The sequence below is a fragment of the Podarcis pityusensis genome (assembly GCF_964106645.2).
Source record: "Podarcis pityusensis genome assembly, chromosome: 8".
Lineage (NCBI taxonomy): Eukaryota > Metazoa > Chordata > Lepidosauria > Squamata > Lacertidae > Podarcis > Podarcis pityusensis.
In genome coordinates, this window is record NC_138033.1 from 62,014,516 (window position 1) to 62,042,227 (window position 27,712).

At 44.5% G+C, this 27,712-nt stretch overlaps 1 protein-coding gene across 2 annotated transcripts; it reads left to right on the plus strand.

Annotated features, from left to right (window-relative positions):
* The first annotated feature begins 2,895 nt into the window (after positions 1-2,895).
* WDR88 (WD repeat domain 88) lies at positions 2,896-21,238 on the plus strand. 2 transcript variants are annotated; one of them, XM_081016678.1, is made up of 11 exons: positions 2,896-3,024; positions 4,135-4,245; positions 4,988-5,076; positions 11,497-11,560; positions 13,028-13,166; positions 14,553-14,682; positions 15,474-15,658; positions 16,406-16,488; positions 18,884-18,952; positions 19,833-19,925; positions 20,888-21,238. In XM_081016678.1, exons 1-11 carry the CDS (start codon positions 2,929-2,931, stop codon positions 21,032-21,034), a joined length of 1,206 nt encoding a protein of 401 aa, XP_080872804.1. In that variant the 5' UTR covers positions 2,896-2,928; the 3' UTR covers positions 21,035-21,238. The 2 variants fall into 2 exon arrangements, with proteins under 2 accessions (XP_080872804.1, XP_080872805.1); XM_081016679.1 differs by lacking the exon at positions 2,896-3,024 and adding an exon at positions 3,062-3,166.
* Positions 21,239-27,712: the final 6,474 nt, after the last annotated feature.

Here is a 27,712-nt window from a genome sequence, read left to right on the forward strand (position 1 = left end):
TGGTTTTTTGAGTTGCTTCGCAAGACGATTTTCCCTATGGGCTTGCTTCGCAAGACGGAAACGTCTTGCAAGTTTGTTTCCTTTTTCTTAAAACCGTTAATACAGTTGCGACTTGACTTCGAGGAGCAACTCATAGCACGCGGTGTGGTAGCCTTTTTTGAAGACTTTGGTGATTTTTGAAGCTTTTCCAAAACTTTTCCAACACCGTGCTTCGCAAGACGAAAAAAACCGCAAGACGAAAAAACTCGCGGAACGAATTAATTTCGTCTTGCAAGGCACCACTGTAGTTGCTTTTGTACTGCAATAGAAATTCTATGGGATTTAGAGGGGTTTTATGGAAGGATGGGAAAGTTCAGTACTCTATAACCACTACAGCACATTAGAGAGTGGAAGGAGAAAGCTGAGCTTCTAATGTATGACCCCCACACAACATATACCCCACACATCCAGAAAAGTGTTTTCTGTATATGGCACTGAATTGCATCGAGCCCAATACTTTTCCTTCAGCACAAGACCTTGTCAAATGCCTGTCCCTACAATATTGCTCTGTACTATGGGGCATTCCAGGTTTGCCAAATATCCCCTATATTGATGACAAAGCAAGCATTGGACAGCCTTAAGAGGAAAAATGTGCTAGACCTGGGGCTCTTGTGGATACTACCATTCAAAATATGAATATGGTTGTGGTTTGTTGTTGTTTTAAAAACCCTTTTAGTATGAGTACATTTCCAGTATGGAGAATATGTCACAGTTCTTATTTCTCCAGTCTTCTCACCACTGACCACATTGCAGTCTCTTACTCCTGTTTTGAATCCTACCTTATCTAGGGTCCTCTCAAAATGGGAAACAAGGCTATATCAGAATGTGTAACTTTTTTTCCGGTATGATGTTCCTGTCACCCAAGAGCAGCTTCATCTGGACTTTGGTGACCTGGACGCAGGATAGATACAAGTATATCAGATAGACCATCTGTGGTCAGATCCACACACTAGACCTCTAGCAAGATTGGGAGGCTATCATCTTAAATATGGGGTTTGGAAAGGGCCTAGTTCATGGAAATAAAGGGTTTTAGCTGTACAAAAATCTATGGGAAGGTAAGACAGTAGGATAAAATATGGATGGGAAAAACCATTGAAATCTATTTCAGTCCATATTAGGGAAACAGCGTTAAAACTTTGGCATAAGTGAGACAGAGCCCCAGTTCAAATTTCTTGTCTTTTGTCTAATGTGGCCCCTGAATGTGGTACTTATTTTCACTTTATAATGATTTTATTGTTTTATCTTTTTTTTGTAAACTACTTTAATTTTTTATTTTATTTTATTTTATTTTATTACATTCAAGCAGTGTATAAATTTCATGAAATAAATAAAGTGATGGTGGAAATGCCTCAAGACCCAGGACTGCAATAATAGGAGCAATTTAGATGAGACTGCAGCTGGCCCTTCTCTCCATCTTCAAAGGAAATAACCAAGATGTTCTGTTTCAATATATTTTGCTTTTCTTTATTGGTAGCTGCCTGAGTTGACCATTGTGGAAAAATTGAAAACTTTACAAAACATGGACATCCTTGTGTAGTACAAAAAGTGTGGAACATGGCTCTTTCTGAAAAGCTTACGTTCCATCTTCAGGCACTGTGGGATCTTGCTAAACCTGACGCCTTTCCCACTATTTGCTGAGATTTTGTAACATATTTTGGCAAACATTACTTGCAACAGCCAGCAAACTCTCTTGAGATACGGAACTCTTGATTTGATCCCTTGTTAAATTACAATGATCAGCATGATGTGATCTGTTTTCCTTACTGTTGGGTTTTGTTATTATACCTACATTATCGACGTGGACTTTTTCTGTTCTTTCCCTCCTTTTATATATATCAAAATTAAATTTAAAAAACGTTTCTACAAAAATGCATGCCTGTACATCAATGAGATCTAAATAAAAACACTAGCATTTAAAAAGAGAGAAGTGTAGGCTTAGATGTGATTCATGACTTAGTTTACAGAGGAGACTGCTGGCATAGCCAGGATCTGGGAGGGGAGGGACAGAACCTCAGTATGCTAGTATTGATGGGGGGGGGGCAGCTACACCCATGGCTGGGTGTGTGATTATGGGATTAGTTGTGTGACCCAAAGCAAACCCTCAGCTCCTTGCTCTGGGCCATAAAATCTGAAGTTCCTTTTTTGTTGTGTTTTGTGTATCAGACTTAAGTGCATATAAGCTACTGGGCTATTAACTTCATCTGTCCCATGATCCACCTATCTCCAAGTCAGCGCCACTGAACTCAGCAGGAATAGAAATGCCTAAGATTGCGTTGCAAATATCCACTGCTGAGGGGCAAACACTTTGGTTTTGGGTTTGGTGTGTTGTTGTCTGTCACCTTATAGCCGTTTCCTTCTAGCCTTCCCAGAAAATGTTCTTGATTTTGCTATGTGTGTGTACGCACGTGCGTTGTACTTTACTGTACTCAAAATACTTGTGTGTTTTTTTAATTAGATTATGATTACTGTATTATTATTTTAAAAGAACTCGCGCTCTGAGGCGTCAAGGAGAGTGCCCCCGGGCTTGTGCAGAGTACAAATTCCCGATTTGTTTTCAGAGGTGCAAACTCTGCTCCCATAAGCGGCGCCGAGCCTTTTCCCGGGAAGGAAGCCGAGAAGCGCTCGGTGATCTCGGAATCCGGGCGCACGGCTTCGCCTCAGGCCTAGAGGGGAGGCACGGGGGCAAGGCGGCTCTTTCCCCGACGGCAGAGAGGAGGAAGGGGCTGGCGGGAGAAGCCGCGAGCCAGGCCGGTTGCTAAGCGTTTGGGAGGCCGCCGGCGGCGGAGGAGCAGGAGGGAAAGCGACCCCCGGAGTAGCTGCCTCCGCCGTCGGGGAAGGGAGGGGAGGGTTGCCGTCGGGGAAGGGAGGGGAGGGTTCCCGCCCTTGGAGATGGCGCCTCCGCCGATGGTCTGCCCGGACGACCCCCTGGCCACCGAGACCCGCTCGCCGCAGGCCTGGGAGGGGGACCATGAGAAGTTGGCCAAGGTGGGGTGGCGGCGGCGAAGCGGGTGGGGCGAGTTGTACGGGCCGCGTGATAATGGGGCGGCGCAAGTTACCTGTCTATGGATTTATTTCTTTGATTAACATCGACTTCTCGTTCCTGCAAGAAGCGGTGCATCGTTGGGTGGTATGGTATTAGTCCTGTTGTAAGGGTAGACCCCTCTTAAATTAGTCCTGCTGATTAATTTCAATGGATCTAATCATGAGCGTAGGCAGGGAGGGGCAGCTGCCCCCCCCAATCAATAAAAATACATAGCAAACTGAGGTTTTGCACTCCCAACAAAAGGCCTGCCCCCCCCCCCATCCTGGCTACGCCCATAGATCTAATTCTGAGTAGGACTGCGGACCTCCAGGTGTCCCTATTTTCCAGGGACATCCCTGGTTTAGAGAAACGGTCCCGGTTTCTGATTTGATCCCAGAATGTCCTGCTTTTCCATAAGACGTCCCTATTTTCATTGGAGAAATGTTGGAGGGTATGGCGTTATCTGACCCCCCCCCCGGGCCGTCTGAAGGCAATCCTGTATAGAGAAGGGATTTATTAATGTTTAATTATGTTTTTATATATGTTGGAAGCTGGGGCAACCCAGTAAGATGTGTGGCAGTATAAATAGTAAAATTATCGTTAAGGAATGAGACATCCCTATTTTCATCTAAGAAATGTTGGTAGTCACCTGATAAGGAAATCTCTTAAAAGGCACTGAGTGCAATTCTAACCATGTCTGCTCAGGAGTAAGCCCTATTGCATTCAATAGGGTTTACTCCCTGGGAAATGAGATTAGGATTGCAGTATCAGGGGTGTCATGTAGCACCTTTCTTCAGACCCAGATAAAAACGTTGTTAGGAAGCCAGTAGCAACGGCTTCACACAACCATCAGCAGCCACCAGGAACCAATTCACATGTGGAGAGATTTAAAATAGACTCCAGTGAGCCATTTGCTCAGGATTCATGTAAATTGGCTTCAGTGGACGTGCAAGAGAGAAACTGACAGAACAGAAGGTATTTCTAATTACACTTTGTACAGCCCTGTTCTTGACTGGTGTATCTACAAAAAAACATTGACAGAAGATAACATGAGATACTCTGTTCTTTCACAGATTCATTTTAAAATTTTAAAAGGACATTCAGCAGCTGTGACCTCCTGTCATTTCTGTTTTGATGAAACAAAAGTTCTTTCAGGCTCTTATGACAGCACAGTGAAACTCTGGGTGAGCTTGTTACAGACCTGAAGCAAGAAATCTAATTCATCATATTGCTCTGAAGTCTAAACTGTAATTTATCATATTAGCACAAAGGTTAAGTGAATCATTGTTGAAAGTACCAAACATACACTCTCTCTAAGGTCGCACTCCTTTGCACACTCAGCTTGGAGTAAGTCCCATTATACTCAGTGGAATTTATTTCTGAAATGACATATATAGGATTGAACTGTAAAGTATTTGACACAATTTTACTTGCAAAATTAAAGTGGTAACTTTCCCACTACTTGCACAATGAACGCTTGGCCTGCAGAGCTCATTTTTGTAGGGTGTGGTGATGGTTTGGTATATATTATTGTTTAAAAAAAGAGTAGAAAGGTTAGAAGCTATAAATAATATAAATGGAAATGTGGGGAAAACATTCCACTTTTGCATTGTGGGTACCTCTGAACCTGAGACACTGGGCAGAGAATAAGAATACAGTTTATGCCCTGTGTGGTTGCATTTGCCTTCAAATAGCCCAAAATAGTTCTTTTTGAAGAGATAAATGTATCAAGCAGCCAGTGTATCATGTGGCTTCATCAGGTAAACAGAGGTAATTGATTTATCGGATGCAAGTTCTGCAGGCAGCTTATAAGCAGAACTATTTAGAATAATTAAGTGAAAAAATATGTGCTATGAATTAGCCTTCATTGTCTTTTTCGGTCTGAACACACTACTGAATAACCAAGTTTATCTTTATTTCTTGAAGGATATTGCCGGTGCTGTCTGTATTCAGACCTTTGAAGGTGAGCACACTGGGCCCATTTCTGAATGCTGCCTGAGTCCTGATAATAAAAGGTGATAACACTGTTGCATTTTATATATTAATTAGTAAGCCAAGGAACTAATTATATTCAGCAAGTGGGTTTATAGGAACAGGGAAAAGAATGATGACAAAACAGAACGGTCAATGCAGTCCTGCCTTAGAAAGCCAGTAGGAAAAATTATTACCATGGCTGTGTTGTTACATATATCTTATAAAATACTTGAATCTTTTTTATTAAAAAAAGTAAATAGAATAATTAGATTTTAACTCAGTGTTGATATAGTATTACTACCACATGTAATGAAGTCCGCAAAAGCTTATGCCATATTATAGATGCCAGTCTTTAAGGTGCCACAAAACTGTTGTATTTGCTGCGAGAGATGTACCAATTATTCCTTGGGAGAGAGTATTGCCACTGAGCCTGGCTGCTGCAATGTGGAGGAGCCAAGAGAGGAGCTACTCCATGAGTTCATATTGGGACAAATGGAAGATGATGGGGTGGCTGGGGTCTCACCAGACACCATCATCATGCCACTTGCAGAGATCAGATGCATTCAGTGAGTGCAGCTGATATGAGAAGAAAATTCTATGTGAAGATGTACAGTTTTGCAGAGCCATCTTCAAGGGACGGAGATAAGCTAATCCTCCTTTTGCTCCCACATTTATTTGCCACATTGCTGAATTTAAGACGTCAGTGCAACTGTTGTCAGAACTGAGTGGAGAGCCAGCTAAGAAGCATGAAGAGTTTCTATAAACCACTCTTTTGTTTTTTTAACTCTATTCATTAAAAGACAACAGCGATGCAAATCAGTACAATATATCCAATTAAATCAATGCTTTCGCATTATGGCTAATTAATTTAGAAGAGACATTAGCTATCCAAACTGGTTATAGATAAGAGGAAAGCAAACAAGCATGATAACAAAATCATCTTCATGCCACGTTAAACCATACCTAATGTTTAACTGCAATTTCACGCCAATGCCCAGCATGCTCAAAAATCCCTGCTTTGCTCCTCCTTTGCTCCTGACTGTGCTGAAATAAATCATGAACTTCGCATTGTCCTGTCATCTGAACCTGGGCTGCTTGTTTTCCCCAACAACCCATGAGTGCTAAGCCAAGAACAAACCTGGGCTACTGCTCATCGAAGAAAAAATAACTCACAAGCTGATCCTGAGTTCAGATGACACATCAAGTCAAGACTTTGCACTTTTTTGCTCATAGCATTGTGTGGCCAGGAGTAGCTGGGACTTTTAAGCTACATGAACCAGCTCACTGCTCATTCGTCTTACACCAGAGCGAAATGTCTCTTATGGTTTAAAAGGATGCACAGACCAGACCACTGCATTAGTTGTCAAAATACTGAAAGGCCATTAGGATAACAGTGCTTACGTTCTGGGTTAGTCAAGAAAAATTGTTATTTTGGTCTAGTGGAGGGTGCTGAAAAATAAACCGTGGGAGACAAATATAGATACTTATCCACCTTGGAATAAATATAATTGAATATCTTTGTTGTATAATGGGCCTTAGTGCTTTTTTTTTTTACTGCTGTGTCAATGACAGAGCAGTTACCAAGCAACATCAGCTGCCGGAAAATGCACAGGAAAGCTAGCCCCAGAAAACCTCATATTCAGAATAGCATGCAAATTCTAAATTGAGTCCAATGACAGCTCAATCCTGTGGTCTCAGTACATCAGGCATCCATCACTCCATCGTTGGGATTCTGTGCACAGCCATCAGCAGCAGAGGCAACATTTCAACAGTCGCCATAGGAACAAAAGCCATAATAGCAACAACAGCAACAACAGTGCAGCGACTGCATCTCTGGCAATCCTGCCCCGTTTCCCAACGACAACCCAATATTAGCCATGCAGGGGCGACAGCTGAATGACCCCATGATATAAGGCAGGATGTGGTGAAGCTTGAATGTCTTCCCGCCTAGTCTATGCACGGAAAACCAGGCAACCAGCACGAGACGCAGTTGCTTCTCCGCCGTGTTGCAGGGCAGCTGCCACAGACTCCAAGGCTGTCTGACATGGGTACAAATTGTCTGGCAGCGCAAACACAAGCCGTCTGCAGCAGCTAGCCTTTTGCCAAGCAGGCCAACAGGGAAGAAAGGAGGACTGTTCCAGTCACAATTCCCAGCCAGCTTCAGAGCACAATAGGTGGGAAACAAGCATGGGAAGTGCAAGGTCTATCTAGGAGAAAGCTCAAGACCTGCTGTGGCCCAAATGCTTCCTCAAAACACTCATCATCAGACCATGCCAACCACTCCCATTCTGCTGGGTGTCTGTGTGAACAGAGTATTTTATTTTCTTTGCAAGAGGAGATGGTTGCATGGTCAAGGAAGAGCAGAAATGCCTATACAGTGGTACCTTGATTTTCAAATGCCTTGGTTCTCAAACGCTTTGGTTCTCAAACTCCAAAAACCCGGAAATAAGTGTTCCAGTTTTTGAACGTTTTTCGGAAGCTGAACATCCATTGCAGCTGTCGGCTATTGTTTCTGGGGCCTTTGCACCAATCAGAAGCTGTGCCTTGGTTTTCAGACGTTTCAGAAGTCAAATGGACTTCTGGAATGGATTAAGTTTGGTGCTTTTGTTTTTATAATAATAATAATAATAATAATAATAATAATAATAATAATTTATTATTTGTACCCCGCCCACCTGGCTGGGTTTCCCCAACCACTCTGGGCGGCTTCCATAGAAACCAAAAATACAGTAAAATATCACAGATTAAAAACTTCCCTGAACAGGGCTGCCTTAAGATGTCTTCTAAATGTCAGGTAGTTATTTATCGCTTTGACATCTGATGGGAGGGCGTTCCACGGGGGGGCGCCACTACTGAGAAGGCCCTCTGCCTGGTTCCCTGTAGCTTTGCTTCTCGCAATGAGGGAACCGCCAGAAGGCCCTCGGCGCTGGACCTCAGCGTCCGGGCAGAACGATGGGGGTGGAGACGCTCCTTCAGGTATACTGGGCCGAGGCCGTTTAGGGCTTTAAAGGTCAACACCAGCACTTTGAATTGTGCTCGGAAACGTACTGGGAGCCAATGTAGGTCTTTCAAGACCGGTGTTATGTGGTCTCGGTGGCCGCCCCCAGTCACCCGTCTAGCTGCCGCATTCTGGATTAGTTGTAGTTTCCGAGTCACCTTCAAAGGTAGCCCCACGTAGAGCGCATTGCAGTAGTCCAAGTGGGAGATAACTAGAGCATGCATCACTCTGGCGAGACAGTCCGCGGGCAGGTAGGGTCTCAGCCTGCGTACCAGGTGGAGTTGGTAGACAGCTGCCCTGGATACAGAATTGACCTGCACCTCCATGGACAGCTGTGAGTCCAAAATGACTCCCAGGCTGCGCACCTGGTCCTTCAGGGGCACAGTTACCCTATTCAGGACCAGGGAGTCCTCCACACCAGCCCGCCCCCTGTCCCCCAAAAACAATACTTCTGTCTTGTCAGGATTCAACTTCAATCCATTAGCCGCCATCCATCCTCCAACCGCCTCCAGGCACTCACACAGGACCTTCACCGCCTTCACTGGTTCTGATTTGAAAGAGAGGTAGAGCTGGGTATCATCTGCATATTGATAGACACCCAGTCCAAATGATCTCTCCCAGCGGCTTCATAATGATCTCTCCCAGCGGCTTCATATAGATGTTAAAAAGCATGGGGGAGAGGACAGAACCCTGAGGCACCCCACAAGTGAGGGCCCAGGGGTCTGAACACTCATCCCCCACCACCACTTTCTGAACACAGCCCAGGAGGAAGGAGCGAAACCACTGTATAACAGTGCCCCCAGCTCCCAGCCCCTCTAGACGGTCCAGAAGGATGTTATGGTCGATTGTATCAAAGGCCGCTGAGAGATCCAGCAGAACCAGGAAACAACTCTCACCTTTGTCCCTAGCTCACCGGAGATCATCAACCAGCGCGACCAAGGCAGTTTCAGTCCCATGGTGAGGCCTGAATCCCGATTGGAAGGGATCCAAATGGTCCGCATCCTCCAGGCGTGCCTGGAGTTGTTCAGCAACCACGCGCTCAATCACCTTGCCCAAGAATGGAAGATTTGAGACTGGGCGATAGTTGGCCATACTGGCCGGGTCTAAAGATGGTTTTTTAAGAAGCGGCTTAATGACCGCCTCTTTCAGCGGATCTGGGAATGTTCCCTCAGAGAGGGAAGCATTCACCACCCCGCAGAGCCCATCGCCCAGCCCTTCCCGGCTTGCTTTTATTAGCCAGGATGGGCAAGGATCAAGGAGACAGGTGGTTGGTTTCACGCGTCCAAGCAGCCTGTCCACATCCTCGGGGGTAACGGATTGAAATTGATTCCATGCAACTTGACCAGACAGAGCACTAGCACTCTCCCGCCCTGGCCCTGCTCCCACGGTGGTGTCTAGCTCCTTCCGAATATGAGTGATTTTATCTGCAAAAAACTTTGCAAAATCGTTGCAGGAGATCTTGGGGTCTTTACAAGGCCCCGGTGGTAAAGGTGGTTCCGTTAAATTGCGAACCACCTGAAAGAGTCTCCTGCTACTATTTCTGCAGATGCAATAGAGGCGGTGAAGAAAGTCTTCTTCGCCGTCGCTATCGCCACTTGGTAGGCTCGACGTTGAGCTCTAACCTGTGTCCGGTCAGATTTTTGCTATTTATTTTTTGTTTTTGAGGCTTTTTCTGTTAATCTGTTTTTGTTACTGTGTGGAACCCAGTTCAGCTACTGATTGATTGATTGCAAAAATGGATAAAAGCCCCCCATCCAAACAATGAGTATCATTAGTGCAGAGAAGAAGAAAAATTAAATTTTCATTTTTATCATATACAATACTGTCTTATTTATTTTATAGTACAGTACATTGATTATTGCTTTCATTTTATGGATCAGTGGTATCGTTAGATAGTAAAATCCATGTTAAACTGCTGTTTTAGGGGTTGTTTTTAAAAGTCTGGAACGGATTAATTTGTTTTGCATTACTTTCTATGGGAAAGTGTGCCTTGGTTTTGGAACGCTTTGGTTTTGGAACGGACTTCTGGAACGGATTAAGTTTGAGAACCAAGGTACCACTATAATAGAGTAAACTCATACAGAGCAGCACCAGAAGCTTCCGGGAGGATTAGTGTGAAAGAGCACCAAGGTTGGATTTGAGTTTCAGTTCAGGAGGTTATAAAAATGATGCCCACAAGACAAAGTTCATCTGCCAGGTTGCTCTACCAGCAGTTATTTTAGGTGAGGGCACAGCAGGACTTCTCCAGACAGCAACTGCACTGCCACATAGGCACTGCAGAAGGAGGACTGGCTTGATCAGCCTCCCAGGATCCCAGCCTTCCTGCTCTCTTAGCACTGTGCATAGCGCCCAGGGGCACAGCCAAACAGAACTAACTTGGAAGCATGGGCCAGTGGAACAGCACAGACTTATGACTTATGGGAGTCTATGACTCTGAAAGTGATGTGGCTCCATTCAGCAGGCCTTAATACACAAGGTACAATTTCTCCAGAGGCACCTTGCAACCATGCGGCGATGGGCTGTGGAGGCTTGCAGAATTAGTTGGGCTCCTGATGCTGTGGGACTGAGAGAAGTGGTTGTCTGAGGCTGTCCATTAACTGCAGTAGGAGAGATTTAATGTATGCCGCTTCTGCATAATGTTACACAGGGGAAAGGAACAAGGCCCCAGAGAACATAGGATTCCTCCTAAGTTACATTACTCCTGGCTGTGCTCCTTAATTGCTATAGGGGCAGACATTTTTGTTGCCACTTTAAAAGTGGGCTGGCACAGGGATTTTGAGAAACAATGCCATCCTACCCAGTGGCCACAACTAAGTCATATGATTTCCCCCCTTAAATGTCTTATGAGCCGAGTGAGCGGTTTGTATTTTCCTGCTTCCCAGGGTTTTCTGCTTCCTCCATAAGCACATCACATAAAAGAGAGAGAGAGCACCAGTTGATTTGCAAATGTGGAACATCCCAGTTTCCAGTTTGAGTATAACTCTAATGAACAAAATGGAGCTGTAGTATTTGAAGACATATCTATAGTGTCATTTCTCTTATACTGAGGGCTTATCCATGCTTCCTCCTTTCCTGCTACTTTCCCACAGGAAAAACAGCTCTTTAGCAGTCAATCGGAGCAAACACAATTTGGGTTTTCTCCAGATTGACATTTGCTCCTATTTTGCACTAAAGAGCAGGTTTTCCCTGCGAAAGGAGCTGGGCAAGGGGGAAACCGCTTGGACCCACGCCTAGAAATCCCAGGTTAAGCAGAAAACCATTCCAACTCATGCTTTTGAGGCAGGGAACAAGCAGAAGCACTAAATACTATATATGATGGAGGATGAATCTTTCCAGAATATGGGAGCGGAGCATAAAGCACATTCATAAGCTATTTGTTATTGCTATCTTAATAATAATAATAATTAGCATGAATCAAACATTTTTGCTGTCTTTCAACATGTAAATGTGTTTATTGTTTTAGGTTGATAACAGCATCATATGATAAAAGTCTAAGGGCCTGGGATACGGAAACAGGGAAAGTGCTTGTATGTATTGATTTTTTAATTAAAAACTCCCTATTTAATCACTAGAAACTAAACTTCCCTTTTACTCAAATGTTTATCCTTGCAAACACATGCAGTCATTTGCAATGGGGGAATAGTTTGGTGACGCTTCTTGCAGTGAAAATTGGTGGTAGTGGGGTTATAGTTTTTTTATTACTATTATGTTATGCATTTTGTGTTTTTATGTTGTCAACCGGCCTGTGATCTTCAGATAAAGGTTAGTATATAAATTTAATAAATAACAATAATACAGTAATCTCAGCACTTGTCTGCTGCAAATCAACTCCTCCCAAAACGACTTTTCTCGAACAAACGTTGATTTTTCTGTGGGGATTTCTGCCTGGGCTTCAAACGGATTCCAAGGATAAGCTAACAAAAATCAGAAATATAATTTTAAAAATTAAGCACACAGTCAGAAACTGCGTGAAAACAGCAGCCAGTGACAGAACACCTTAGAGTGAAAGTCCTGGGAAAACAGAAAGGTCTTTGGCACCAACCAGTGTGACATATCTGAATGGGTGTCAAGCAAGCGTTCATGTGGAGGGCCTTCCATAAGAATGGGTTAAATTCATTTGTGTGTAATGTTTGGTTGCACCCTAATGGTCTAATTCAATTGGTACAGATTTTGATCATGTGATTAAAAAACCAAAACAATAAAAAAAATTATAGCAAAAGATAAACTTGTGCTGCATTTCATGTATTCATATACGATTTCTGTCTCTGACCAGGATTCTGGCTCTGACCAGGATTAAGCTTTCAGTACTTACTTACTGTTCCTACTAAACAGGACTGGGGCGGGCGTGAACCATAGCCTTATCTCAGAATGTTCTGAGGCATAAATAAAAGGTGTGACCGGAAAGTTCGGTGAATGGTCACAGAAATCGGACAGCGAGAAATATTCGAACATACACACCTTACAGGGCTTCAAAGTAGGCCCCCTCTGATACAATGCAGCGTTGACAAGGTTTGTAGAACTGTTGGAAACTTCTGGAGAAGTCCTCTTTTCATACTGCTTTCAGTTCCCTTGTCACAGCAGTTTGGACATCTTCGATGGTTTGCCGACCTTCGTGGAAACGCTTAAACCACTCATACACTGTCTTTCAGGTTACAGCTTCATCTCTGTACACAATTTTGAGCATTTTGTGGGTTTCCGATGCTGGTTGTATGCTCGAGTATTTCTCGCTGTCCGATTTCTGTGACCGTTCACCGAACTTTCCGGTCACATCTTGTATAAATGCTTAGAAGTGAGTTAAATATTCTTTTTTTAAAACCCGCGAGCGTGATCCAGTCTGCCCTCTGCACGCTGCCAGGTACATGGTGGGAGTGTCGCCTTGGTCTCAGTCACAAGTAACTTGAGCTGCATCTGGGCTCATGTGTGTATAAGTTTGGTCCTTGGCTGATCGTTAACCCTAAAAGCATAACCTCAAGGGCTTCTCTTCTCTTCTCCAGTGGACTCTAGAGCAGGATGGCCTTGTGACTTCATGCCATATTTCTCACGATGGCAAATACGTCGCCTCCAGTTCAGATTTGGAAAATGCTTTATTCATTTGTGGTGTAGAAGATGCGAAAAAGGTGGCATATGTCAGAGGTAACATTTTTAAAACTTGGTCACGATCCTTTTCTTTATACCTGTTGAATGACTCCCAGACGTACACATGCCTCTCATTTCAGTGGGACGTGTACAGGATACGATTCTGTTTTGCTGTGCCCCTGCCCGTTTGCATATTGATACATGTTTACCTGAATCTAGAGTATATATGGATTTCTTACATATCACCCTAGAAGGAGCATGTCTTTGTACATACTGTTTAATACATTGTTAAATATTTTAGTTCTGCTCTATTGCTTTGTTGTAGAGCACAATACAGCACACAGTACAGCTGAAAGCTTCAGTGACCCTATTTATGTGGTTTATCATGACAACTAATGCACGTATGGTTATAAATGGAAAGCACTGTTTGCCAAGTACCCAATGAAATTGTGTGTGTATATATTGTTGCATGCACCCCAATCTCTGTGTAGCAAGATATTCCACAGGTGTCTGTGCTTACCTAGGGTCTGGTTTCCTTTGAATGACAGCCAATGGATATACTGTGGTATCTTTTGAATATATGGTTTTATTGAAACATATATGATCTAAGCATAGGATGGAGAGGCTCGCAGCATGAACACCCCAACAGATCTTAATGTTCTAGGGAAGCCTCAAGTCACAGTTTTTGAGTCCAGCACAGAGCAAGACATGGCTCTGCAGTCTCCAGCTTCCAGTGTCTGCCAAAATTCACACATGCACAGCCCCCCTCCCCAGCCTATTGTTCCCCATCCTAGGATGACATCAAGCCAGGTGAGTTGGGAAACGGCCCGTCCATTTGTCTCTATGGCAACCTCTTCGGACATGTAAATAGCAGTACTTAAGGCTATGACCTTAACAAAGGAATTAATCTGACCAGTTTACCAGGTTTCCTCTTGTAGATTCTAACCTCGCACAGGATCACAGGTTTGGAAGGGACCAATGGGCATCATCCAGATTGACCCACCCCCCCAAACCTATAAAAATACACACACCACATATATCTCCTGAGGATACATTCCTATGGCACAAAATTGAGCCAATTGAATTAACAGTGAATTCTAAGGCTAGTTTTTGATGTGTAAAATTGCTAAAAGTTGAATAAATCGGAACTCAAGTGGTGGGTGGGTAAACTGACTCCAAAAAAATAATAATCAAGACAGTCTTACTGCCACTACTTCAGCATTATTAAACTGACATTTTGCCCCATACTTAGATGCTTAGTTATTGTGTGTGCAAGTGTTTCAGTTCCTGCTGTGTTTTGGAACTATAGAGATGTACATTAAAAAAAACAAAACCATGACAATAAGCTGAAACTCAGATGTGAGTAACCATCAGACTAGCTGGTAGCTCTAACCTTGTCCAAAGTGCTTGCAGCCTGTTACTTGGAGTGTTTCTTTCTTTCAGAGTATCACAGAAGCACAGTGAGAAGGTGTCGTTTTGATCCTCAGAACCAACGAATAGCTACAGTGTCATCTGACATGTCTTTAAAATTCTGGGATATTATAGCACAGTCTACCACAGTCACAATTGAGCGGTAAAAGAGACAGTGAAGCAGCTACTGATGTGGCTCTCGTGAAGTCTGCTTCCTATTAGTGTAAAATCTGTAGCAGTTAAATCGGTAATGTGGCCACTTCCACTAAACTAGATGTTAATTTTGGAATCTACTTTTCACACTCATTTTATGGGAGGCCCATCCACATAATAGTCACCCTCCTGTGTTTTCCCACTTGTGAGTGCTGAGAGTTCAGCTTTTCAAAAGATTTTATCTACTTTTTGAGCAGTATTGTTTTGATTTTGGCAGTGACGTATCAGGCAGCTGAATCTACCAAAGCTCAGTATATCCACACTATCTGTTTTTTAATGCTTTTCCAGATATAATTTTAAAAAATATTAACAAAATGGTCCTTTAATGAAAGAGTGTTTGTTTCATTAATTTCATAGCACTTCTTCTTTTTCCTTTTTTGAAGCCAAACCGTTTTTCTGAGAAAGAAAAAAAACAGGAGTCCATTTTTTAAAGTATGTCTGTTTGCACTCAGAACATCCTTGGCCCCAACTCATCTTTTCTCCTTATCTACCATGTCCAGACTAGTGTTACTTTTACTTGCACTTCACAGGTGATTCTCCAAAGCTAGCCTTTGGAGGGCATTGTGTTCCTGGGACAAAAAGCATTTGCAGTTATGAGGATAGCCAGAAAGAGCAGCAACTGACCAGTAACTGGGTTTTTTCTGCAGTACCAGGGCTGAGGTCAAACAGTGTGCCCTACAGAAGAGTCAACACTGTAAATTTGATGGTATCCTGCTGCAGTGATCTGCACATCTTTTTCAGGGCACACACCAATGCAATTGCAGATTGCCGTTTCTCCTTGGATGGCCATTATTTGTGCACAGCAGGTTGGGATGAAGTCATAAAGTTATGGGATATCAGGACAGGGGAGTTCCGTTCCCATGGACCCATTATTTTGGATCAGGGCCACATAGGAATAGTTGGCTGCTGTGATATTAGTAAGGATGGTGAGTAATGTGAAATGGCATATAATGGCACCTTCTACGCAAATGTATAAATGTGAAAGAAAAGTGTGTTTATTTCAGATGAGTCACAGGGGTCATGCTCAAACCACTAATTAAGTTCTCAACTTTCAGAATGAAATGATTTTCCGTTTTGATTAAAAGGTTGCTCGTTTAATTGAGGTAGACTGAACTTGATGACTTACGGTAGATTGTTGTTCAGTCAGCCTTCTAGAACACTCCTTAATTGATAAGCTCATTAAGATCTATTGTTAGGTAAACATGTCTGAGCAGTGAAATAAAATGTCAAGCTCTGTGATGCTGTGTCAGCCCCTACTTGTTCTGTTCAAACCTCTGCCACTGTTTAAAATAGCCACTTTCCCCCTATAAGTATGCTTCCATCCTCACTTTACTCAAACTCCTGCCATTGTTTTAAACCCCCACTTTCCCCCTTCTCGCTCTCATGCCATTACCGCAGTTGTTTTGCAACACACCTTCACTTTTGCTCCCCTCCCCTGCCATGACTTCCTGCAAATCCAGGCCTGTGATGTGGCCTAGAAATCTCCCAATGGGAGCTGCGTGATGACATTTTTACATTTTTATTATATAGAAAGATATGGCTTAGTATTCTTAATGCAGTATTTCAGTTGTATTAAAAGTCAAACGTTCATTCACTTTTTCCTGCATGAATGTATCTTAGTTTATTTAATAACAAAGCACAAGGCAGTCACCTGACATAATTTTATATTTCAGCATCGCTTGTGGTGTCTGGAGGTTATGACAAAACAATCGTTATCTGGGACTCGCGAGAGGCATATAAAAAGCTATGTTTAAAGGTACTGTGTAAGCATTTGCCTGGGCAAAGGAGGACTTAATTTTGCTTCTGTAGAAGTTAGCTGTGAAACTCCAACTGACTATGCAAGATCAGTTCCTAAATGAAAGATAATTTTTTTTGAAAATGCTCTTTCTATAAGAATAATTAAATTGGTGTTTCTTTTTTTCTCCATCTCTTCATGTCATGTTTGATATCCAGTAACAATGTTTAAAGCACTGACAATTTCTCTGCTTTTATAGCTGATCCATTGGGCAGTGCCCACATATCTCCTGATAGTGCAATTCAGAAACCATATTCTGCACATTCCCACCTTTGGTACTAAGCCACTGAGTTGTGGTTGCTAGGAAACTAAACCATAATTCCTAGGGTGGTTCATGATCAAGCATCACAGTTTTTTGAACAGCAATTGTACACCCAATATTTTCACTTGTGTTGTTGTTTAGTTGTGTCCGACTCTTTGTGACCCCATAGACCAGAGCATGCCAGGCACTCCTGTCTTCCACTGCCTCCCACAGTTTGGTCAAACTCATGCTGGTAGCTTCGAAAACACTATCCAACCATCTCGTCCTCTGTCGTCCCCTTCTCCTTGTACCCTCCATCTTTCCCAACACCAGGGTCTTTTCCAGGGAGTCTTCTCTTTTCATGAGGTGGCCAAAGTATTGGAGCCTCAGCTTCACGATCTGTCCTTCCAGTGAGCACTCAGGGCTGATTTCCTTAAGAATGGAGAGGTTTGATCTTCTTGCAGTCCATGGGACTCTCAAGAGTCTCCTCCAGCACCATAATTCAGAAGCATCAATTCTTCGGCGATCAGCCTTCTTTATGGTCCAGCTCTCACTTCCATACATCACTACTGGGAAAACCATAGCTTTAACTTTTCACTTGCAAGTAACCATAATATTGTGAGGCCTGTATATTCAATAATGATTGAGGTTGGTTAAAGGTCCCCAGCCGCTTTTGGGGCTGTGGGCACAGTTCAAAATTTGATAAACTCTTGCAGACAGGGCAGGGCTGGCTCACCCATGAGGCAAAGTGAGGCAACTGCCTTGGGTTTCCAGATCCGCAAGGACAGTAGATCCCCTGTGATGCCCCTTTGATTCGGACTTCAACCCTTGGGTAAAGATGCTTTGACACTTCCCCCTGTGCTTGATGTCGATATTCACTCCTTCCTTGTTCCTGGTGTAGATCTTCATTCCTCGCTTCTTCCCTGGTGGCGGGGGAGGGAGGAGTGCCAGTTTGTGATTCGCCTCAGGTGCCCAAATGTCTTGGACCGGCCCAGAGGCAGGGCACCTCCACAACAGAAATGGCTGCCACAAAAGGCAAATAACTTGCCCAGGGAACTGAGTTGCAAGGCAGAGGTTGGTCTGAGCCCCAAGTGCCAAAACGTATTTGCCTCCAGAAGGCAATTCAACTTCGTGGAAGGAAAAGTGATGGTGCTCAGAGAACTCCCCTCCCCTCCCCTCCCTGAAAGCACGCACATATGAAATACACAAATCCCACACAGAAAACAAAATGTAACACAGGTCTCTCTCTCTCTCTCTCTCTCTCTCTCTCTCTCTCTCACACACACACACACACACACACACTAAAACTCACAGGCAAAGCATCTCCAGTTGCTTTACTCCCCACTTCAAAGCTTCCTAGGCAGTGGGACAGTCCCATATTTTTTCTTTTTTAAAAAGGCAGCCTCCACCTTCTCCCTTCCCTTCCCTTCCCTTTCCTGTCAATGTTTCTCAGCACCACATGGGAGTGGAAGCTTTGCTTTCTGGCCAATATAGAAACAAAACAAATGTGCAGGGCTGAACCCTGACACCCGTGGGTGCCATGGGAGGGAACGGTGACAATGTTTGTGTGCATCAGAACAGAACTTCCACCCTGGCAGGAGGCCCCTTTCTTGTAGGGCTGCTCCCCTTCTCATAACGGACAGAATGACAAATGCATCGGCCGGAAAAGGGAAACAGAACCGTAGTTCTTCCATAACAGTAATTAAAACTATTCACTATGAAGTTCTGTGGAAGATATTATATTTAAAATAATATATTAAAATTGTATGTAAGCGCTTAAGAAAAAATACAAAGTATTGATTAGATTATGCCAGAAACAGATGGGGTTCCCCCCCCCCCCAGAGAGTCACAAAAGACTCACACCCCAAATATCTTGAATGTAGAATACATCTTACAGTGCACCTCTAAGCAGTTTTCATCTGTGACGTTCACAACAGAAAAAGGCCTTCAGTAGTACAGTATTGAAATAAAATAACAATGAAACTAATAGTGCAACCATAAGCATGCTTACTCAGAGGCATGTTGCACTTAGTTCAGTAGGACTTGGCTCTCTACAAATGTCTTAAGGGTGAACAAAATCCCATTTTTGTGTAATCGGAAAATGTTTCTTTGCAGGGTCATGCAGGTTGGGTGACAGACATTGCCTTGAGTAGCAACAAGAAGTGGCTTGTATCTGCCTCAAAGGTATCATCAGTAAGCTTAGTTAAATAATTGGAAACATAGTTCAGTGGCTGTCTTCCTCCCACTCCCGACTGCTTCCGTAGATACCTTATTGTGATACTTCAATCCCATAAGGGTTTTTGTGGGCCCCTCAAAACAGCGGCGTAGCGTGAGTTGTCAGCACCCGGGGCAAGGCAAGTAATTTGCGCCCCCTAACCCGGGGCAAGGCAAGTAATTTGCGCCCCCCCCAACCCCTAACCTGCCGATCTGAGTCGAGTTGCTGCTGGCGCTGCCGCCCAAAGCACGCCGCTTGCCCGGAGGAGGAGGGGGGCAGAAAGGCGAGGAAAATGCAACATGGCCCAGCAGCTGCAGCAGCAGCAGCGGAGGCGGGGCTGTGAGGAGGGGCTGCCTGGCACGTCCTCCGCGGCCCTGACGCGCGGGGCTGAGAGCCGCTGCCTGCCGGACGCCTTCAGCCCGGGCGCGCGCACAGCTCGTCGGTTCCACGAGACATGGGGCTCTGCTACAGCCTGCGCCCGAGGCTCTTCGGCGACTCCGGAGGCAGCGAGCGCGCCCCCCAGATGTTGCGCCTGGTGCGGCCGGCCCCCCTGGCACCCCCCACGCTACGCCACTGCCTCAAAACCCTGACAAATTTGTCCTAAAAAAAGAGAAAACCTTGAAGACCATTCTCATGAACCTCCTGCTATGAGTCTGTGGTGCCAAGAAATATGTGTAACTGTACACCCACCCACACCTCGATCCCCTCCATTTTAAATATTTTAAAATTGGCCATGACCACTTTTGCATTTCAGTCACACCCACAATGACATGCAAAGGTGTGGCCCTTGACCTGAAAATGGTTACCCATCCCTGCTGTAAATTGATAGAAATCCTTCCATTGTTTCAGGACTGTACTTTGAGAGTTTGGGACGTTGCAGATGCCCATGAAGTCCCTGTGGTGGTCCAGGCCATTAGAACAAGAGGCTCCAAGTTAGCAACGGTCAGTCTATTATTCCTCTCCTGGATGTAACTACCCTACAAGAATGTTTCCCTCTATTTGTATGTCCATATGCTGCCTCCTTTTCCTTTTAGCAAACCCCAACCTCAGAATCCTGTGTGCTCTAAAGTCCATTCTGCGAGCCACAGGTGCATTTCACAGCCTTTGGATCAAAGAATGTTGAAGGGCAGAGCATCATTTAAGTCAGGGATGAACTCTGGAACTGGTTTTGAATGTCACACTTGAATATCGGAAACCATCATAAAGGAGAACATCTGAATAACAGGAAGCTGCATATCCCATAGTGCATAGCAGCCTTCCCTGCTTCCAGATCTTTTGGACTATAACTCCCAGCAGCCAGCTGGTGCTTTCCCCACATCCTTTCCCTACAGGAACAAGAGCTACCGGCATTCCTATGGCAGCAAAAAAATATTTGGGGGGAAGGTAGGCAAGCTTGCATATGTATGTGTCTGGGTACATCGTCATCCCTGCACAGACTGACTGCAGTGCATCTCAAATGCAGGATGCAGTACGGTTGCCGAAACAATGTATTGATTCCAGATGGAATTGCAATCTTAACTTACTTCTGAGCACACATGGTTAGGATTGAGTTGTAAGGCTACAATCCTGTTCTTTCCTGGAAGTAAGCAGCATTAAACACAATGGGGCTTGCTTCTGACTGAACGCATACAGGATTGCACTGCACTGCAACCAAGAAATTAAGTCATTTTTATCTTGCCCCGCTCATTTTGATGGGACTTAAGTGAACCCAATATGGTCTGTCACCTAGTAAAATGCTACTAAAAAATTAGGAGCACGTGCTGAATGTCTCTTATAGAGTGATTTCTGCTAAGCATTCATTAGCATTTGCAAAAATGGGTCTGCATGTCAGTTTGTTTTTAGAATGGAAATTCCTCTTGTCTGAACCACTTATATATTATTTTTTTCTATATAAAAAAATCTAGTGTGAAGAATGTAAGAAGTCTTTCCTGCTCTTCCACAATGATGAAGACAAAGTAGAAATCAATTGTGTTTTCTGTCGGCTGGCAAGTTACAAAGAAAGTGTTCTGCCAGATCCCCCTCCATTGCCTCCATTGCCTCCTGATTTTTAAAGGAATCAGCAACAGGCCATTGCTGGAAATTTTTAAAGCGATAAAAGTTATTTGCCTGCATATACAGAACTCGGAACTGTTTTTTTAGTCTTTAATTACATACTGAAATTCCTATGGAATAGAGTCATTTGAAGGATCCACTATGTCCTACTGGTTGACAAGCGTAAAATAAAAAAATAAGTACTGCCAAGTGGATTTACACAACTTCTAGTTCCACTGTGGCCCTCTCTTAAATGTAATTGAAAAAGTAACCCAGTGATGCGAAAGGAAAGTCGTATGAATCTCAATCTAGTGCGGAACAATTAAACAACATGGGCGCCATTAAGCAACACGAGTCCAGCTGAGAGGTGAAACTTGCGGTCTTTTAAATTCTGAAATCCACACTAGAGCAATACCTTTATTAGGGCAATCAAAATGTCACAAAATAGTGTGCAAGCCATGAAGCTTCAATCTGATCAAAGCCTCGAAAAGGAAAGTGTGAGAAGGTTGCTGACATTCAAGGCAAGCTCTGTTAGGAGCTCTGTTAGGTTTGATTTCTATCATTTAGCAGAGCGTCATTTGAATGCCTCCCACATTCAGTCTTGGAGATTTTCACCAGTTGCAGATCCCATGAATTTCATCATCAGCCAAGTTTTTTCCTCCCCTCCACCTTTGGTTATCTTTTAGCCTGATTTAATATTGTTTATTATTTTATTTAACAGGATTTATATGCTGTTTAATCATACATAACCTCTAAGCAGTTTACATAGAATATGAAATGTTCGTTAAAAATATTGATAAAATCAAACATTAAAAGCAAGTTAACCTGAAATTTATCAAAATGCATAAAAGTACATCTTAAAACTATTTCTGGAAGATTTACCTAAACAAAAAGCCTTTAGCAGGTGCCAGAAATAATACAGCAAAGGTGCCTGTTAATATCAATAGGCAGGAAGCTGCAGAGACTAGTTGCTGCCACACTGAATAATCAGTTCCTTGGAACTGAAGAGTTCTGGAGAACTTGAAAGTGTGACCACAATTTTCTGACATTTTGGTTGGCCCAATAAAAGCATTGCCCCGATACAGGTTTTGGGATTTTTCTTATGGACCAAGATGGCTACTTCTACGTTTTGAATCTTTGAAGTGTGTTCATATTTGGTTGCATTTGCAAATGTAGATACGCGTATGTGTATAAATGTAGACTGCCAGTTTTAAGGAACATGGGAACAAACCGCTATTCTGAATAATGCTTTTTGTAGGAAAGGGTAGGGAGCACTGGAGATGAGTTTATGGAACTTTGATGGCCCAAAAAAGTTTGAGAACCACTGATAGATGCTGCTACAATCAGGGCCATGAGGCAAGGTGAAGTGACTGCCTCAGGCGTCAGGATCCGCAGTGGCACTGGCAGCAGATCCCAACGTAGACTTTTATTCCCCTTTTGTTCCTGAGGGAATTGGGTGCGTTTGGCCTGGAGACCAACAGGAGATCTGAGAGCCCTTTTCACATAACTTAAAGGCTGTCACATCGAAGATGGAGCAAGCTTGTTTTCTCCTGTTCTGGAGCGTAGGACCGGAAACAATGGATTCAAGTTACAAGAAAAGAGATTCCAACTAAAACATTAGGAAGAGTTGTTTGACAGTGGAACAGATTCCCTTGGGAGGTGTTGGACACTCCTTCCTTAGAGGTTTTTAAGCCGAGGTTGGACGGCCATCTGCCATAGTTGAGATTCCTGCATTGCAGGGGGCTGGACTAGATGACTCTTGGGACCCCTTCCAACGTTTTGATTTTATGTAGATCGCCACTTACTCCTTCCATGGTGGAGAAGGGGAGGGGTCGCCACTTTGGGGTTTGCCTCAAATGCCAAATGTCTCTGGCAAACCCTGGCTACAACCCACCATCTCTGCTCAGAAGCACAGGCCAATGGGGTGTTGAGGCCCCCAGTCCTTCCAGAGACAACCCTCTCCCTGTGGCCTTTCCTTGTTGTGATGGCCTCCTTAGTCTGTGCAAGGCTGGTTTTTTTTTGGGGGGGGGGGTGTTAAGGGAGGAGGCCTTGAGCTTCCCCTCCCCGCCCTCCCAGCTAAGTTTGATCCCCTGCAAGTTTTCTGCACACACCTCAGTCGGTAGAGCACAAGCCACTTTTGCAGAGGGTTAGACTGGATGACCCTACTCTACAATGCTGTGATCTATTCTAGCCATAGGAGCCAACTCCCAGGGGCCTAGGGGCTTCCCCCCCAATAAAATATTTGAGGGCCCCCCCAAAAAGTTAGTGGGCATCTCCAAATATGGTGTGTGTGCTGCATTATTATGCGATCGATTGTGTGGGGCTGGAATTGCCTGCCCCCCCCCCCAAATATTGTTTTTCAAGTTGGCTCCGCTGATTCTAGCAGAATCGACCCTCGGAGAAGTGCGATGCCGCTGGAGGGTCCTATTGAAGCCTACCCACGTCTACTCAGAGTAAGCTCCGCTGGAGTTCAGCGGGTCCCACTCCCTGGGAAATTGCATCTTTGCAAGGGGCTCTCCCTCTGCGCATCTTTGCAAAGCGCTTCTCTCAGTCAAAGCTGAGCTGAAGGACAAGCCCTACAAGCCCTCAACACCCCGCCCCCCCAAAATACATAAATCCCGATGCCGGTCCCTGATCCTTAGGAAGTGCGGTGGGTGGGAATGCAGAAGAACGCCTTCCGTCCACGTGCGGATCCAGCCGCGGCGGCATCTCCCGCAGGCCGCTTCCTCCTCCTCCTTCCTGCTCCCTCCCGGAGGTACATGAAGGCTGCTCCGCTGCTCACCCTACCGGCCGGCGCCGTGGCTTAGTTGGTTAAAGCGCCTGTCTAGTAAACAGGAGATCCTGGGTTCGAATCCCAGCGGTGCCTGCAGAGGAGTCGCCTCTGTTTTGCCTGCGCCTGCAGGAGGCGGCCTTATTTTTATGCCCACCCGCCCTGCTCGGCTGGAGAAAGAGCGAGAGAGGCGCGCTCGGATCCTCCGCCTCCTTCGCTCCAGGTGCTGCTTAAAGGTTTTGCTGCTGCGCGCCTCTTTGCAAGGGGCTCGTGGCCCGGCGCCCGCTTTGCAGGATGCCCGATGCCCTTCCTAGGCGCCCTTAAGAGCAGCCCCCATGCCCCACCCCCCCGGCGGCAGCCCCATCGCGGATCCACGCGCGCACGGGGGGGGGGGGCCGAACCCACAGCCGAACCCTTTGCGATTACGGTCACGAGTAAATGTACACCTTTTTGCAAAAATGGGTTATCATAACAAGAGAGAGAAATAATCTTACGTGTGTGGCAGTAGTTTGACATCTTGCAGAAAATACGGTTTATTTTTTTTTACACTGAAGTATGTTTGTTGCCTGCACCTTTTAGACTTGAACTGCCGATTTTTGTGTGGATGTGTTTCTCCTTCCTTTAAACAGGGCCACTTTTTAACTATGCCAGGCATAGGGGGAAACACCTTCCTGCTCCTGTGGATGACCCTCTTTATTCTTTAATATTTCCTATTCCTTTATGCTTCCTTCCTTGGTGCTTAACATGTTAAAGAGGATGTTCAGCAGATGCCCACTGGTGACGCATTATTCTGAAGACAGACACACACAGAGAAACTTGACAAGGTATGGTATGTTTTTCAGAATCCTGCTTATTCCGACCACGCAGGCTTTGAAGGGAACAGTGTTTGTCACATCATTCTACATTCATTCATTCATTCATCCATCCATCTATTTATAGTCATGCGTTTGTGTAGTTGTCCAGATTAATCCGGAACCACTGCTGTCCCTGCTTATTTCCTTGCCGTCATCAATACAGGCGAAAACTCGCAGAGGGGCATGCATCAATATGTGCCAGGAAGTGCTTTATCAAGTCGATTAATTCAATCCAAAGGGTCGATCCAGTTTAGGTTACAATCCTAAACCCCCTCACTAGGGAGGAACTCTGTGAAATTTACTTTGGATAGTGGTCAGAAAGTGTCACTGAGACTTTCACAAGCAAATCTCAGTGATGGTGGAGGTTTGTCCCTTAGTGAGGTTTCCAGACTTTATCCTGGCCTCTTCCCCCATCCTCCCATTCAGAGCATCTGGAGCTGCCCATTTCCTCCTTATTATGCAAAAAATGGATACTTACACTGACTGGACATTATGTCGCCATAACACTGTCCTACCTCCCCTGTACTATCATTACTTAGGGTCATGGGCGTAGCCAGGCCTTTTGTTAGGCGGGGACAGAACCTCAGTTTGCTATGTATTTTTATTTATTTTTATTGTTGGGGGGAAAGCTGTCCCTCCCTTCCCCCCCTTGGCTATGCCCATGCTTAGGGTTGCCCTGTGGTTGATGGCTTAGTAACAATCTTACCCTGGTCCAACCAGCATAACTCAAGGGCAATATTGCAGCCTTACAGCACTGTCTTGATTACCGGTATGTCTACTCAGAAGTGAGTCCTGAATTCATTGGGGATCATCCCAGGCTACTGTACTTAGGACTGCAGCTTTAAGTGAGTACAGTCGTACCTTGGATCTCAAACGCCTTGGCTCCCAAACAAATCAACTCCCGAACGATCGAAACCCGGAAGTGAGTGTTCCGGCTTTTGAATAATTTTTGGAAGCTGAACATCTGGTGTGACTTCCACAGCCTCCGATTAGCTGCAGGACGCTTCTGCAGCCAATCGGAAACTGTGCCTTGGTTTTTGAACAGACTCCCGGAACACAATCTGTTCAAGAACCAAGGTACAACTGTAAATGATTTCTTAGATGCAAACACAACCACTGGTAAAAATGTTGTCTGGGTTACTGTGATTACAGTAAGCCCACAACTTACATACATGCCTTTAACTTGTGCACATTCAGCTTTACATGTGTGGCAAACAAACAAACAAACAAACAAACAAATAAGGGTGGAAAGGGGGCAGGCTTATGGGGGAAACGACTTTGGCAATCCCACCTGCCATCCAACCCAATGACTATATTGGTTTTGGCTTTATGTGTGATCCCCGGAACATAACACATGCTAAGTTGCAGGCTTACTGTACCATATGAACCAAGCGCCAAGTCTCAGAAGGAGGATCTCCTCCCATAGAGGATAGTATAGGTGTTGAGTCCTGCAAGGTTGTGGTGGGCTGCTGGAAATTCCACTGTCATGTGAAGTTCATGGGGTGGGAGTGGGGGTGGGGGTGCGATAGGGCCTCTTCTATAGTGACCTCCAGATTGTGGAATACCCTTCCCTCCTAGATGTATCTAACCTCGTCAATGAACACATCTCAATGGCATGTCTAAATGTACTTGTTCCCACAGGCCTTTGTGGGTGGGTGAACCCTTAGGATATGTAATCCCACCCCAGGACTGTGTGGTGAAAGGTGGAATGTAAATGCTAGCAGCAGCAGCAGCAGCAACAACAACAACAACAACTTGGGTGGCTTGCACTGGAAAAGTCCACAAGGGCCTTGTGAAAAATAGTGTAGATCAGGCTTCCTCAACCTTAGCCTTCCAGATGTTTTTGGCCTACAACTCCCATGATCCCTAGCTAGCAGGACCAACGGTCAGAGATGATGGGAATTGTAGTCTCAAAACTTCTGGAGGGCTGAGTCCTGTGGGACTTCAATATTCCTGGAATATTTTGGCACTTTTCCTGCCTACAGAGCAGCCTCACAGGAGCAATACTCCACTTCTGGAGTATGTTCTCCGTTTTGGGCATATTTAAAATGGCTTTGCAAGCATTTTCAAAATGGACTTTAGTTTTCTTTGTTAAGATGCCAAAGATCAATTGGTTGGGAACGTGTATAAAGAACAAAGCGATGGGGAAGGAGAGGTAAAAACATGAGGGCAATCCGTCTTCTCAGAGGGTTGGTTTGGCAGAAGGAAATACTGTGCAATTCAGGGACTTTGCTGAAGTCAAATGGTGTACAGGTACGTCACGTAAAATTAAAACAGGCAGGAGGAACAAAGTCACTTCCCAGAAAGATGTCAATGACCAAAAGACAAGCAACACTGTGGAAGGGTACCCCTGGAAACAAAGAGCAGCATCACCAAGTACTTTTCCTGAAAAGGACAGGACTGCCAAGGAGGGAATGCTTTCGGTAAAGGAGTCACAAACGAAAGCAGCAACAGAAATCAGAGCTGGATGTAAATCTCTTAGAAGCTTGGCTGTCACAGGTATGGAACTCCATCCTTATGGACAAATTAATGGCCTTATAACAAGACTGGAAAGAAAAACAGCAACTTTTATGCAACATGACATCCTTTTATTGAATAGTACAAGCTATTAAGCATGGCTTCCATCACTAGCATCACATGGAACATTGTGGAATGACGCTTTCATCTGACTACTGTACATTCAATGGACCACAACTGGGATCGCTTCATGTTATATTTCCTGTATTTCCCTTCTCTCTCTCACCCCCCCCCCCCAAGAACAAGCAATGGCTAGATTTTATATGGCTTGCAGGTGGGTGGAGAGAGATTTGCAATAAAATAAATTACAGTCTGTATTCTATTAACTATTAAAAGGCTTGGAAGCAGGCATAGAAAACAATAAATGCAGCCTCTTAAAGTAGATCAGAATCACTTAATACTGTCATGTTACGACTTTTGAATCAGGGTAATAATAAAAGCCACAATATAAATCAGTTGTCGGAATAAGGAATGACAGGGAAGTGGGGAGATGCTTGTGCATTATTGTTCCAGCTGTTGCGTTGTTTGGTTGGAAGTGAAAGCAGCACTTGGGGGAA